This window comes from Candida orthopsilosis (genome assembly GCF_000315875.1).
Source record: "Candida orthopsilosis Co 90-125, chromosome 5 draft sequence".
Classification (NCBI taxonomy): domain Eukaryota; kingdom Fungi; phylum Ascomycota; class Pichiomycetes; order Serinales; family Debaryomycetaceae; genus Lodderomyces; species Lodderomyces orthopsilosis.
In genome coordinates this window covers 63744-77017 of record NC_018298.1, presented here as the reverse complement: position 1 = coordinate 77017, position 13274 = coordinate 63744, and the positions used below count along the sequence as shown (strand labels likewise).

Sequence of the window (13274 nt, the reverse complement as noted above, 5' to 3'; positions counted from 1 at the left end):
CTCCTAGTTACTAATTAACTTAGCTGCCAATGATTCAAGATCCTCCAAAGTTTCTGGCTCATCAATTTCAATAAACTCATCCTTCTTTTGTCTCTTAGCTTCCGGTTCATCTTTAAACCAGGTGGTATCTCTTGTAGATGGCTTTTTGTCATCAAGCTCCATATCACGCTCCAAGTCCGGAATATCTTCTTCACTTTCAGAGTAATGTTCCTCTTCCTCCCTCATTCTTCTCTCTGCTTCCTTCCTCTTTCTCTTCTTTTCTTGACGTTTTTGTCTTTCCACCTCTTTATCAGCAGCATCTGTAACCTTCATCAATTCTTGCTCTTTGGTAAGGAAGTCCTCTTTTTGTTTCTTTGCATCACCAGCTTTGATAAAATCTTCTTCACCCTCCAATTCGTATATTGGATGTGCTACGCCATCATCGTCAAACTTCAATTTTGTTGGGTTGCCCTTCTCTGCTATTGATGCCTTTTTGGAAAGTGCTTTCTTTGCTTGTCTCTTGGACACTGGCAACAGCAAATCAGGTAAATCTTCATCTTTCAATTCATGATCTTGTCGCTTCACTGTCATGAAGTCCTCTTCCTCTTCATCCTCTTTTCCATTTGCTTTGCTGTTTGTCAAGTTCAAATAATGATCTGACAATATCGTTTGATTCTTTCTCTCAAACATTCGATCGTATTTAGTCTTGACTTTAGAAGGCTTTTCCTCAACCTCACCGTCAGCATCACTTTTCGACAAAGCAAGCAATTTTCTCGACTCGTTCTTTTTCTCCTTACTAGCAGAACCTCCTTTGATTTTGATCTTAGGTGCCCCAGGAAGACCCAATGATGACGCATACGCCTCAGCTGGCAACGCTTCGACATTAAACACCTCCTTGTCCTTTTGTATATGTACAGATTTAAAGTAAGCAATAAATGCTCGTTGTCCTAAATTCTTCATCACTGGATCTTTGAAGCATAAAGATTGCAATTGCGGTCTTATTGATTTCTTACTCTTTTGTTTAATATTCATCAACTTTGGTTCAATATTTTGAGCCTTGAGCCTTTGCAAAAAACCCTCCTCTTCAGTTGGTGTTAGCATGAGTAAGGATTTACCCTGCCTTCCAAATCTTGCTGATCTCCCCACTCGGTGAACATAGGTTGCCACATCCTCGGGACAATCAACTTGAATAACCCAATCTATTGCTGGAAAATCTAAACCTCTAGCTACGATATCAGTTGCAAAAAGACAGACATGCTGAGCCTGGGCAAATTTCATTGTTGTTTCCAATCTCGACGTTTGCTTATTACGTCCATAAAGCTTCAAAAGCGAAATACCGGGTTGAAGCGTACGGAATGATTCATAGGTATATTGCACTTGCTTTGAGGATGAAAAGAAGACCAAGATCTTGCTCTTTAAATGTGATTTGATAAAGGACCACAAGACATCCAACTTTTCTTCTAACGGTACCCTAACATAATACTGATCCAATGATTCGGGAATTGCAGACACATCTTGGTCCGAGGAAGTGCCTATTCTCTTTGGATTCGTCAAGGACAACCGGGCCAAATCTCGAACACTGTCTGTAGTGGTGGCTGAAAATAGTAAGGTTTGTCTTGTTGGTGGCAAGTGACTTATAATGTTATCAATTTGCTTTTTAAACCCCATATCGAGACATCTATCTGCTTCATCTAAAACTAAAACCTGCAAGTTGGATGTCTCCATCCCTACAGCTTCATTTAAATGCTGCGAGATACGTCCAGGAGTTCCAACCAAGATATTCATTCTTGATATCCTTTCCTTTTCATATTGTACATCCTTCCCACCAGTGACTAAACCTGCAGAAAATGAATTGTATTTACCAATTTTGGCCAAGACTTCAAAAATCTGTACTGCAAGTTCTCTTGTGGGGGATACAATCAACGCGGCCAATCCATCGTACTCGGTAATGTCATTCTTGATCAAAAGCTCAATTACAGGAATGAGAAAAGCCAAGGTTTTACCAGACCCAGTTCTGGCAGTTCCCATCAAATCATGCCCTTTCAAGGCTATAGGAATTGTCTTTTTTTGAATATCAGTTAATGAAATGAATGCAGATTCCTTGAGTCCTCTTAGAGTATTCTGTGTGATTGGTAGATCACTAAATTGTTGCATCGCTTCTTCGTCTACTTTGGGATCATAGTTTTCAATTCTCTCTTTGAGCTGTTTAAGTTCCCCCTCTTCCTTTTGGCGTCTTTCTTTTCTTCCTTCACGTTTATTACTCTTGGAGGCACTTTTTGAATGGCGTTTCATGTTGGGTCTGATGTACTTCACTTGACTAAGGAGATGAACACTGAGAATATTTTTTTTTGTGTACAGGATGCCTTAACTCATCGCTATGAACTTGATACTAGAGACGACTCTACAAACTATTCACCAGCATCTGCATAATCACTAAAAAGCTTTAATGTGTGAAGTTCTAGAAATCGAGGATCCTCGAATACTGCCAACACAAATCCCCATACCTATCACTTGAATGTACATCCAAAACATCACTGCAAACATTACCCCCAGCAATCCCATACTTTTTCAAGATATTCAGAATGAGCTCAGAAACTGTCACATTCTTCATACTAAAGCTCTTTTCACTAACTTCAACTTGAATGAGCAATCCTTTGAAACTTCCATGTAGAAAAACATTGGACGTCCTGATGCACAAGTTTCCATTCTCTAACTCGTAAATTTGCCCGCCATCTCCCTTGATCATTTGCTTCTGAGTCCATAAGCTTTGCAACTTTTGGTTAGCAAGAACATCAAATGGATCGTTTAACCCTGTTGTAGCCCCTAAATCTAAATGAGGATCTGGAATACACTCTGTCTGTAAACCAAGTTCCTTAGCCTCCTCTTGTATTGTGCTACTAAATACACCAACAGACCTTCCGTTTATTAAAGTGAACGTGCTTCCGGGTAGGTATGAGGGAGACAATGTATACATAAATTTCGACTCAGGATTCTGTACTTCCTGGTCAGCAATTTCTCTAGGAATTGCATACGGATTGTTTTTGAAGATTCGAAAAGCAAAGTTCCACTTGCCTTTCTTCATGGGCAAGTCGTTGGCAAGTTGGTCTTGAACTTGTATTATTGTATCGGGAGTTGCATTTTGAACAAGTATAACACTGGGAAGCAGTTAGTAAAATGGGTTGAAGGTTAAATCGTACCTGTGGTTGTCCCATGATACATACGCTGACACCATTCTCTGGGGCTAATTGGAAGAGTCGACTGTTTGTTGATCAGCACTTTGTGACATAAAAAAACTCCAAAAACTCATTGCAAAAAATTTGCAAAAGATTCAAACAGGGCGCTAGAGGTAAAATTAACCAAATTTCACGAGATGTCACTCCCCGTTACCCAAGAGGCCATATTTATTGGGGCTAATAAACAAAATTATGTCTCTGATTACAACCTACATCACAAAATCATCGCATTTGGTGCAGGCACAACCGTTGCCATTTGGAACCCTTTGGATGAAACGCACCGCGGAGTATACTATACTTTAAAGAAGCATACAAAAGAGGTTACAGGAGTTAAATTTTTGCCCAGCAGTGAATTTTTGATATCTATTGGAGAAGATCATATCGTAAATGTGTGGGAGAAAAGTGGTGATGTTTATAAACACCATCAGTCGCTTCATGGCCATGAAAATTCCGTGACATGCATTGCAGAAGTGAATGAAAAGATTTTTGTTACGGGCGGAGCTGATCAAAACATAATAATATGGGTCTATAATGGAGAGGGATTCAAGTTGAGCCACAAATTCAAAGTCAAGTCCAATTTTTATCCTTTGTCGTTAGCAATTCAGCAAACCAATGAGGAAGAAAATTACATTCTTGCAATTGGAGGAACCACCAATAATATTTACATTTATTCTTTTCAAGCCACACAGGAGCCAATTATAAATGTCGACAAGAGTGCTGAATTAACTGGTCACGAGGATTGGGTCAAAACTCTCCAATTTGTCACTAAATCGAAATACAGGGACTACATCTTAGCAAGTGGCTCACAAGATAGGTATGTTAGGCTATGGAGATTGAAGTTGAATGAATCTATTGACAACACCGATGAGGATCCTACAAAATTAACATTGCTATCCAACAAACAATACAAATTCAACTTTGGTGGTGATAAAAGAGCAGCATTCAGTTTTGAGGCATTAATTATGGGTCATGATGATTGGATTAGTGGTATCCAATGGCACCCTTCTTGCAAATACCAATCAGAGAATGCTGAGTCCAAATTACAATTGTTAACATCCACTGCCGATACTGCATTGATGATTTGGGAGATGGATACAGAATCGGGAATTTGGGTGTGCACAAGTAGGCTAGGTGAAATGTCTATTAAAGGAGCATCAACGGCTACAGGGGCCTCTGGTGGGTTCTGGTCGTGTTTGTGGTTTATCGATGATAGCACTAATGAGGAATATGTTGTCGCTACGGGTAAAACAGGTGCCATAAGAGCGTATAAGTCGGTTTCGAACGATGCGAAGTATTTTAAAGAGACCATTGGTGTTACTGGTGCCGTTGGTGCAATTACAGATTTGAGATGGTCCATTGGAGGTGAATATTTTATGGTTACATCACTTGACCAAACTACTAGACTTTACGCACCATGGATAAGAGACCAAATGACTACATGGCATGAAATATCTAGGCCCCAGATACATGGTTACGACATGATATGCTGCGATAACATTACAAAGACCAAGTTTGTGTCTGGTGGTGATGAAAAGATCTTACGTGTATTCGAGCTCACTGAATCTATAAGACAACACTTGAAGTCTTTGGGAGGTATTGAGATTAACGACGACAATGAGAAACTTCCTGAGTTTGCCACATTACCAGTGTTGGGGTTGTCAAACAAGGCTGATGCGCAGGTGGAAGAGGAAACAAAAAATGACGAACTGATTGGGGAGCTTGTCCACAAGGTAGATGAGGACATAACTGTGCCACCTACGGAATCATACTTACAAAGAAACAGTCTTGCAACGGAGATTGAGAAACTTTACGGCCATGGGTATGAAGTGACTTGTTGTTCAACTTTTCCCAATGGAAAGCTTATCGCAACTTCATGTAAATCAAACAATGCCAAACATGCTGTGATACGAATATTTGTTGTGAACAATGACTATCAACAATCGAAGCAAGTTCTTGCTGGGCACAATTTGACCATCTCAAGTCTCAAATTTTCTCCTGATGGTAAATACTTGTTGGCAGTTTCCAGAGACAGGCAATTTTCCTTATGGGAGCTTATAGATGAGAACAAGGCAGAATTCAAATTAGTCGAGCTTAATACCAAGCCACACTCAAGGATTATCTGGGATTGTTCTTGGTTACCAAATGCCAATTCTTTTGTCACTGTTTCACGTGATAAGCAAATGAAATTATGGGAAATCAAAAAAGAAAAAGTGGTGCTCGTGAATAGTTTGAAATTGAGCGAGGCCATTACATCTGTGTCAATATTCAAAGGCAAAGTATCCATTGAACTGAGCATTATTGCATTGGGTCTCGAAAGCGGTCAGATTTGTGTATACTCTACTGATGGTAATGATTTCAAACCGATTGTGTCATTTGATGAAACTATAACTCCAGCTGATAGAGTAGAGAAGGTGAGTTTTAGTAGCCAAATAACAGACAATAAGTTACTCTTGGGAGTCGGTAGCAAAGACACTTCAGTTAGGATATATGCTATAGAAGAAACCTTATTTAGATGATATATAGTGTCAATTGACATTAGAGACTAAAATACTTGCTTTTTCATTTGTCGGCAAAAGTTCAGTATCAATCATAAGATGAACTCTCCCAAACTTCAACATTGTCTAACAATGTAAAAAGAGTGTCTGTATTGACGAGGTTGATTCTACGGTTTATAAAAACCTATACAGACATTTACAAAAATGTTTATTTAAAATCAGTATTCACAGTGGGACAAAGTTCCAGTTCTTGCTAAACGCAACTGATAGCATTATCAGCTCTTATCACACAATTCACAATGAAACATAAGGTGTCCAAGTTCCATCATATTTCCAATATTGACTGATGAAATACAAGCTCGATTATTTTAGCGACTTACGAGGACGCGATAATCGAGCTATGCGTATATTGAATTGAAACAAAATTGCTGTTTGCAAATTGGGTTTTCACACTATTTATCACTGACCACTTCTTCCTCATTGTTAGCTTTTTGCATTATATATTATCTTCCAGTAATGTTGATTACATGTAAAACATGTTAAACACCCGCCATCAAAGCCATAGCAAAAAGCGTACGAAATTGCTCACAAATGAGGCCGTTCTGGGACTGCACCCTGGGCCTCCACAGCGCAATGGAAGAGAGCATTCAATCCCTTGCTACTTGATGGTAAATTTCCCCACATATGAAACACTGTCGGCAGTTTTTGGTTCCTCCATGAATTGTAATCCCAATGTTGTACCCACTATTGCTGGTCTTGAACTAGAAATACACCTTCAAAGAATGACTCGCATGAGAAAATGCAGATTTTTGGGACACTACCTCGTGAAGGTGCGTGCGCACGCCAAAACAAATCTTTGTCAGGTGCAAAATGTGAAATTGATAGAGTACTTGGTACGCTAAGGGCAAGTATGTTTCTAAACCTGAATAGGTCTTTTCCACAAAGCTATACAGACTCAACACATTGTCGGAATCTACAGTAGTAAGTTAAAAATGAACCCCTTTTTTAAATCTCTATAAACGAGCCTGAATAATTGAATAAACCCAATTTTTTTTAACCTTTTGAAATGAATTACCCATTAATAATAAAGTTGTGTCAGTGTATACGTATTGAGCAACGAATTGTACACTGGCTTGTATGTTGCGTAGCATTCACTTGGAAGCACATATTTTGCTTGTGGATAACATTGTTGTTGATAGTTGTTGTAGTTGTAATCGTATTGGGAAGGTGCCGGTGTCAATGGATAATTCAAAGACGACCATTGTTGTGGTTGATTATAAAGTGGTGAACAAGAACAGGTTAATGGTGGTGGTGGTGTTATTGGATTAATAAACAATGCCAGTTGTTGATATGGTTGTTGATATGGTTGCTGGTATGGTTGTTGATTTAGTTCGTTGTATTGTTGTGTGACGATTGGCGTTGAAACGTCAATCTCTGCAGCACTATATCCAGCCAAAGATTTGAACATTGACGAGGTGGTTTCGTCAATGTTGACCACATCACCTTTATATTCAAATAACGACCAGAAGGAATCGTCATTAGTTATACCATTAAATGATATCTTGTAATCAAGTGAGCTCAAAAAGTAGGCTTCCATCGAATTGAGCAACTGTAAGTCAACGTTGAATGAACCAGCACAGCTGGTTTTACAAGTGTTATTGATGATAATAGCCCAAGTCTTTAGCGTGTATGATTGATCATCGTAGCACTTGTTTGACAATATTATGGATGTGACGATCAAGTAAATATGCATTGAGTCCATCTCCATTTCATTTGAACCTCCACCTTCAGCTTTTTCCAATCTGGTGGATATTATTGTATTCTGGTGGTAATACTTGTAGAGGTAATACAATGAAATTATCAAATTGGTGGGTGATAGCTGAGAATTGATGATCAACTCCTTGAGGAAGGTGGCATGTTTGGTTCTGAAGTGGTTATATAGTTTCATCATTTGAGTGTAGCTCGATGGAGCTCGTTGTGGTGATGTCGATACTATTCTCCACGCGAGCTCTATGTATCCATCGATATAGGCGTTTGAAATCATTGTGATAGGACTCTAATTGTGGACTCTGTCTTGATGATGATATTTGAAGAAAAGGAATAAAATCGAATCTAGTGAGCTAGTTTTTGGGAATATGATATGTATAATATATATACACTATATATACTGTACAATGCATATCTTTTTATTTTGCAGTCTCTCTCTTTCTTTATTGGCTTTTTGCTGTATTATTCTTTTGGTTTTGTAACTCAATCCAACTCAACATCTGTTGCATAAATTAAAATTTTAATTTACTGAAGATTAAGTAGTATGCAAATAACAACACATCACTCACACAAAGTTCATGCTTTCTTTTGTACTACTTTGATTTACCATCAAGTACAACTAAATTTATTATATACACGCTGCTTAGTAAAAGGTTAAAACTAGTGAGGGAAACAGACAACTTTTTTGAAAACAATGTACATTAGCTAAATCGCAATATGACTACTATTCCCAGTCGTATGAGTGAACGCTGTATTTCCTGAATTTCCTTCACCCTAGATAACATAATCATGTAAGCCATCTCCTCTCAGTCAAAAGGTAAAGAAAAATTGCAAGAAACAACTCACTGTGCAGCACTAATAGTACAAATGATAATATCAAGAAAAAGAAAACTTAAAAAAGAAAGCGAAAACTTTTTATTAGGGTATATTACATATCAAAAGGAAAAGCAACAAGTAAAAAAAGGAGAGTAACATTTCAACACACAAAAATAATTGCAATTAATGCAACAAACAATGTACATGGGAGACGGAAAAGTAAATGTATGTAACATAGTGCGTAATAGTCATCTCTATGGAGTTTCTTTCTTTTACACCCGCATTTGCCTTTTGATTCTAATTTTAATCTCAGTTTGATTTATTGTTATTTCGATTCTGCTATTTTTTCTTAGCCGCCAGAACAAATAAATCGACACATAATATAGAATAGACTGTGTTAACACCGAACTGACTGAACAACTGTGTAGATCTACGCCTTACTCTCTCTGTCAGCAACAGTATTTTGGTCACTCAAAGCAACGCTCTTCCCGTGCTCTCCTCTTCATAGTGTTCACTTCTCCTCTTCTTCGTCACCTCCTCCTCACTTTCTCTAATTTTATCGATTCGTTTCCTTTCCCTTTCAAATTTTGTGGTCTCCTTTACTACTAAATGCAGTTTCTATTGTCATCAGTGCATTGTAAATTTTAGCGCTGACAATTTAACGGAAAGAGAAAAAAAAATTAATTGTGTAGAGGCTTAAAGAATAAAAGGTTAGCAGGTACGGTTGAAACGAGTAACATCCCTTTCCGCGTACTCCATTGGAGAGCTTCTCTAAGTCGCTATGTATGGCAAACGCGCTGGAATGTGTACCCCTTTGCGGGTTGGAGATTTCCTTTGCCAAACGTTGCTTTCCCTCTCTCCTTTTTTTTACCCAACAAGTATATATATTAGGTTTGCATTCCAACGATTGTACAGTGTTTCACCTTTTTTATTTTGTATTGTCATCACAAATTTTCTTCGGGTTTTGTCTTGTATCGTGCATTTTGTGTGTCGTCTAATATTCTCATTTTCGTTATTGACGCAAAATGATTTCAGCACAATTCTCTTTCTTTTGTGTCTAAATTGGCTTATGTAATATATTACATAAGAGGTGTATTTTGCTTAGACGACAATAGAAGGCTAAGAAGTAAACTTTAGTGTCTGAAGGCTTTTTTGCAGAGGAGATAAGGGGGCATGGCAGTGATACATCCCAGAAACCGCCTCCATATGTACTTATCGAGCTGGGTGTAGCGTGTGCAGTGGATGTTGCGTAATGTCAGTGGCAATAGTGTCTGAAAAACTTTCCCGACATTACTTATGACGACAAAAAGTAATGCGACAATAGAGACTAATTTCATAGCAAACATAGGATTTTGCTTATTTTCATTTTGGTTTCATTAAATTAGACTTTACAGAAACAATCGATTCGATAGAGGTAAAATCCACGAGACAATGATAAAAAGTAAAGTGTGACTTTTACAGATTTGCAACACCAAAAAGCTGCATTGCCTTTGAAATCTTTTCCAGCGGGTAAAATTTCTCAAACTAAGGGAAACCCATAGACATTGTACAAAGAGAGGATAAGTATTATGTTAGTTTAATCTTTGTGTTCTTGCAAAGGTCATCAAATTTTCACTTTGATGAAATTCCCCTTCCTCTAAGAGGTGCTGTTGTACACGCGGGTTAAAATGAACGGCACCAATTTATATCTTTACTATTTCCGGTGACACACACAGCACACTTGTGCTTTAGTTACTACTGATTAAATAAAGCTATCCTCTTACCTTCTTCCAGGAATTTGTTAAGCCTTTGGGAGGGATATCTATGGTGATTCAGAACCCATTACAACATGGGGAAATGATTTAGCGATGGTTTGTAAAGGGTCGTGCAATTGTGGCAAAAAATACAGTCATGAGATTTACAGTTACGCATCCATTTTTGTGTAATATTATTTGTACACAGGTGTGTGCTTTCACCCGCAATAGTATGCTGTAATAGATAACCCTACATAGGGTGACCTCAACAGCGCCTGTAAAGAGTAGTAATAGATACAGCTGGAAAGGGTATCACAAGTGGCGTGCACTTTGGGTGATCCTTGACAGTTGTTTATATAGTTATCCAAAAGTAGAAGACGCACTTGCAACTTGGTACACACTTTTCTCATTACGTATCACCTTTTGCAAACTCTTTCAGTGCTGAGAAATTGGGCCAGAACTTTCTCAAAGTTGTACAAATGTGAAAATGTAAATATGCGCCCCATGGCATGCGTTACGAGTAATTTTGCTTTGTGTTGATTTCCGTTGTGAGAAAGAATGCCCGAGTGCTGAGATGGTCGTTGCACATTCATGGCACACAGTATAATGATGTGCCCGCTATATTCATGAAGACTTTCTATCCCCATTGACTTCCTATTGGGAAAGGAGTGATTGAAGCAAAGAATTACGCCAAAGTTCAATTGATACCTATTTTTGTATTGTATAACTTGTATTTAGACTTTTCTTTTCTGTACACGAGTGCACTACCGAAACGTTTAAAAGATTTCATTTCACTTTCGTAGGAAACAAGAATCTAGGTTTCCCAGAAACAAGCTTTACTCTATAATAAAATGGTCCGATCCAAATTACTTTTGCAAACCTCAATGTACTGAAGTTATTGCCTCTTACATATTCGCTACAAAATAATTATTTCCCCCCCCCCCCCCCCCCAAAATGTAGGTCCAATGCGGTCATAACCTTAGATCCGCCTAATTTTGGCACATTTACGTTGTCACAAACAAACCTCGGTTTGATTTTTGCGACGATTGTAGGACGCTTTAGTAATCAAAAGCCAGGAAAAGTGAAAACGGGGTGGGAAAGAGTAGCATTTGTTCACTAGGTGAAATACTTGGATCGATGCATTAACGTACTTACTACACAATAAAGGTCAATCACACAACGTCATAGCATCGTTGAAGGACCATATATTCAATCTATAAGGTCAATTCTAGCAACTTGGGAGCTCTACTTCATACCACAGACGTGATTGACAATACTCTATCATGTCGGCTCTGGTTATTTTGTTTATATTTTTCTCTGACTTGTTCGGATTTGCAACCTTTTTGGGAGGTGTTTATGATAGTCACGCGAAAAGAATTGGCAATGAACCTATCCAACAAATGGTATTAATACCACCTCATTAACACCATGAATGTTGGGTGGGTTATGTCACACCTGTGGTTTCTAATTTTGTAGACCTTCCTGGTCTCGAAGTGGTTGAACCATTTCTACAAATTTGCACCAAAATAAGGAAAACTTCTCAATATAGGATAATCATCCTTTTGAAATATCTAACCCAGCTATCCATCTTTACTAAAAAATTGTACGCGATTACCTACATAACAACCCGCTATAATTATTGTTTTCCAAAGAGCCCAGAACACGCTATAGGATAAAAAGTTCTTTGTTTATCGTTACTTCACTACATATTTAATCACGCAACTACATATACAGCCCTGAAAAGTTGTCGGCAATAGCACATGTCCCTCCTAGAAAGAACACCCCATCAAACTAGTACGCGCCCTAAAACTAACCTTGTAGTTACATTATACACTCGCAAGTAGAGCGGGAGCTATTCAGAAATTTGTATTCTGCACAAATGATGAGCCACTCAGTCCACGGTACCAATTGAAACGCGAAAAGAGGATTGCAACAGTTGCGGCGGTTTTATTTCAAGGGACAAAATTTTTATTACCGAAACACGGATTTATTTCTTTTGTGTACATCCGAGAATTTCAGTTTGAAATGGCTGGCTGCCACTCTGAGCCCTGTTCTTCCTACAAAGTTTTGGCACTACAGCTACACGATATATGATTCGGCACAGGAAAGTTACGACTTTGACAAAATAAGCCTTCACCCCAACCTGGTGTGTACTCTCTCTACTCGCGTGATCGTTCAACGTTGTGTCTAATATTATTCTTTTTCAATTTCTTTTTTTCGTTTTTGCACTGCCACAACCTACTTGACAACAACGTCAAGGAAGTGTTATTGACGTGAATGACTTTAATAAATGCGCTGTAGAAGGGTTGAGCCTTGCTGGACACACCAATGAATGTAAATCTATGACATGAATGGAGTCATGAAAACAATCTTTGCCTGCCCTTAACTTACGTCATTATTAGCCTCTTCCGATTGCTCTTCTAACTCGAGATTTTGTGTCAATATGCAATGGAAGAGGTAAATAATACATCAAAAGAATCTCTTGAAAGTTTGTAAATCAAAGAGAGCCTACACCACTAGCAAACACTCTCTCACAACCACCATGTCTGAATCGAAAACAAAGAAACCCAGAGTCAGATTCCAAGTTGTCCACTACTACTTAATCCCAATTGTTGCATTAGTCGTTTGGTGGGGCATGTTGATTGCTTTGCTCATATGTTGGGGTGTACAAGGAAGACCTATTTACTCGTTCATGAATGGAGAATATCAGAACCCAGTTTACTTATCAGATATCGGTGCCACGAATCTCCAACCGCTTTTTATAAGTTGTGCTGGCTTTCAAGCCATCTTCTTTGTTGGCACTTTGATATCTGGCTATTTCCTCAGAAAGACCAACAGAATACAACCCTACATTAGCTATCACCAACCAAGATTGGCCATTGCAAGCATTATTCTTGCCATCATCGGGCAACTTGGAATCATATTTGTCTCCATCTTCAATACAAAAAACTTCCACGGTGTGCATCTTAGTATGGTGGGAATCTTTATAGCATTTGTCTTTTTCTCATGTTGTTGTGACTTTGGTGTTAGTTTTATATTTGGAACCCGTCCAAGCTTGTTGGATCCAGTTCACAATACTGTTATATTTGGGAAGGGAAGGTTATCCAATTTGTACTTTTTGAGTTTCAGTTCAAAGATAATCTGGTTGGTGGTTGCAATTGTTCTAGCTGCTTGTTTTGGTGCTTTCATGTACAATGACAATGACCTGGCCTCGGCACGATTCGAGTGGTGCATTTGCTTTTGGTATGGTC

At 38.4% G+C, this 13274-nt stretch overlaps 5 protein-coding genes across 5 annotated transcripts; 2 read left to right on the top strand and 3 right to left on the bottom strand. All coding sequences in view use genetic code 12, as the record gives it.

Annotated features, from left to right (window-relative positions):
• Positions 1–3: 3 nt before the first annotated feature.
• On the bottom strand, positions 4–2271 carry CORT_0E00370 (Hca4 protein; the record flags this gene model as incomplete). Its single annotated transcript, XM_003869711.1, has 1 exon — positions 4–2271. One exon carries the CDS (start codon positions 2269–2271, stop codon positions 4–6), a length of 2268 nt encoding a protein of 755 aa, XP_003869760.1.
• A 166-nt stretch (positions 2272–2437) lies between these two features.
• On the bottom strand, positions 2438–3211 carry CORT_0E00360 (hypothetical protein; the record flags this gene model as incomplete). Its single annotated transcript, XM_003869710.1, has 2 exons — positions 2438–3134; positions 3201–3211. The coding sequence occupies 2 exons, from the start codon at positions 3209–3211 to the stop codon at positions 2438–2440; spliced, it is 708 nt and encodes a 235-aa protein (XP_003869759.1).
• A 138-nt stretch (positions 3212–3349) lies between these two features.
• Positions 3350–5728, top strand: CORT_0E00350 (hypothetical protein; the record flags this gene model as incomplete). The annotated part of the gene is made up of 1 exon (XM_003869709.1): positions 3350–5728. One exon carries the CDS (start codon positions 3350–3352, stop codon positions 5726–5728), a length of 2379 nt encoding a protein of 792 aa, XP_003869758.1.
• Positions 5729–6785: 1057 nt separating this feature from the next.
• CORT_0E00330 (hypothetical protein) lies at positions 6786–7751 on the bottom strand (the record flags this gene model as incomplete). Its single annotated transcript, XM_003869708.1, has 1 exon — positions 6786–7751. One exon carries the CDS (start codon positions 7749–7751, stop codon positions 6786–6788), a length of 966 nt encoding a protein of 321 aa, XP_003869757.1.
• A 4814-nt stretch (positions 7752–12565) lies between these two features.
• CORT_0E00320 (plasma membrane protein) lies at positions 12566–13274 on the top strand (the record flags this gene model as incomplete). The annotated part of the gene is made up of 1 exon (XM_003869707.2): positions 12566–13274. A coding segment is annotated over one exon (709 nt), but the record flags the coding sequence as incomplete, so codon positions are not given.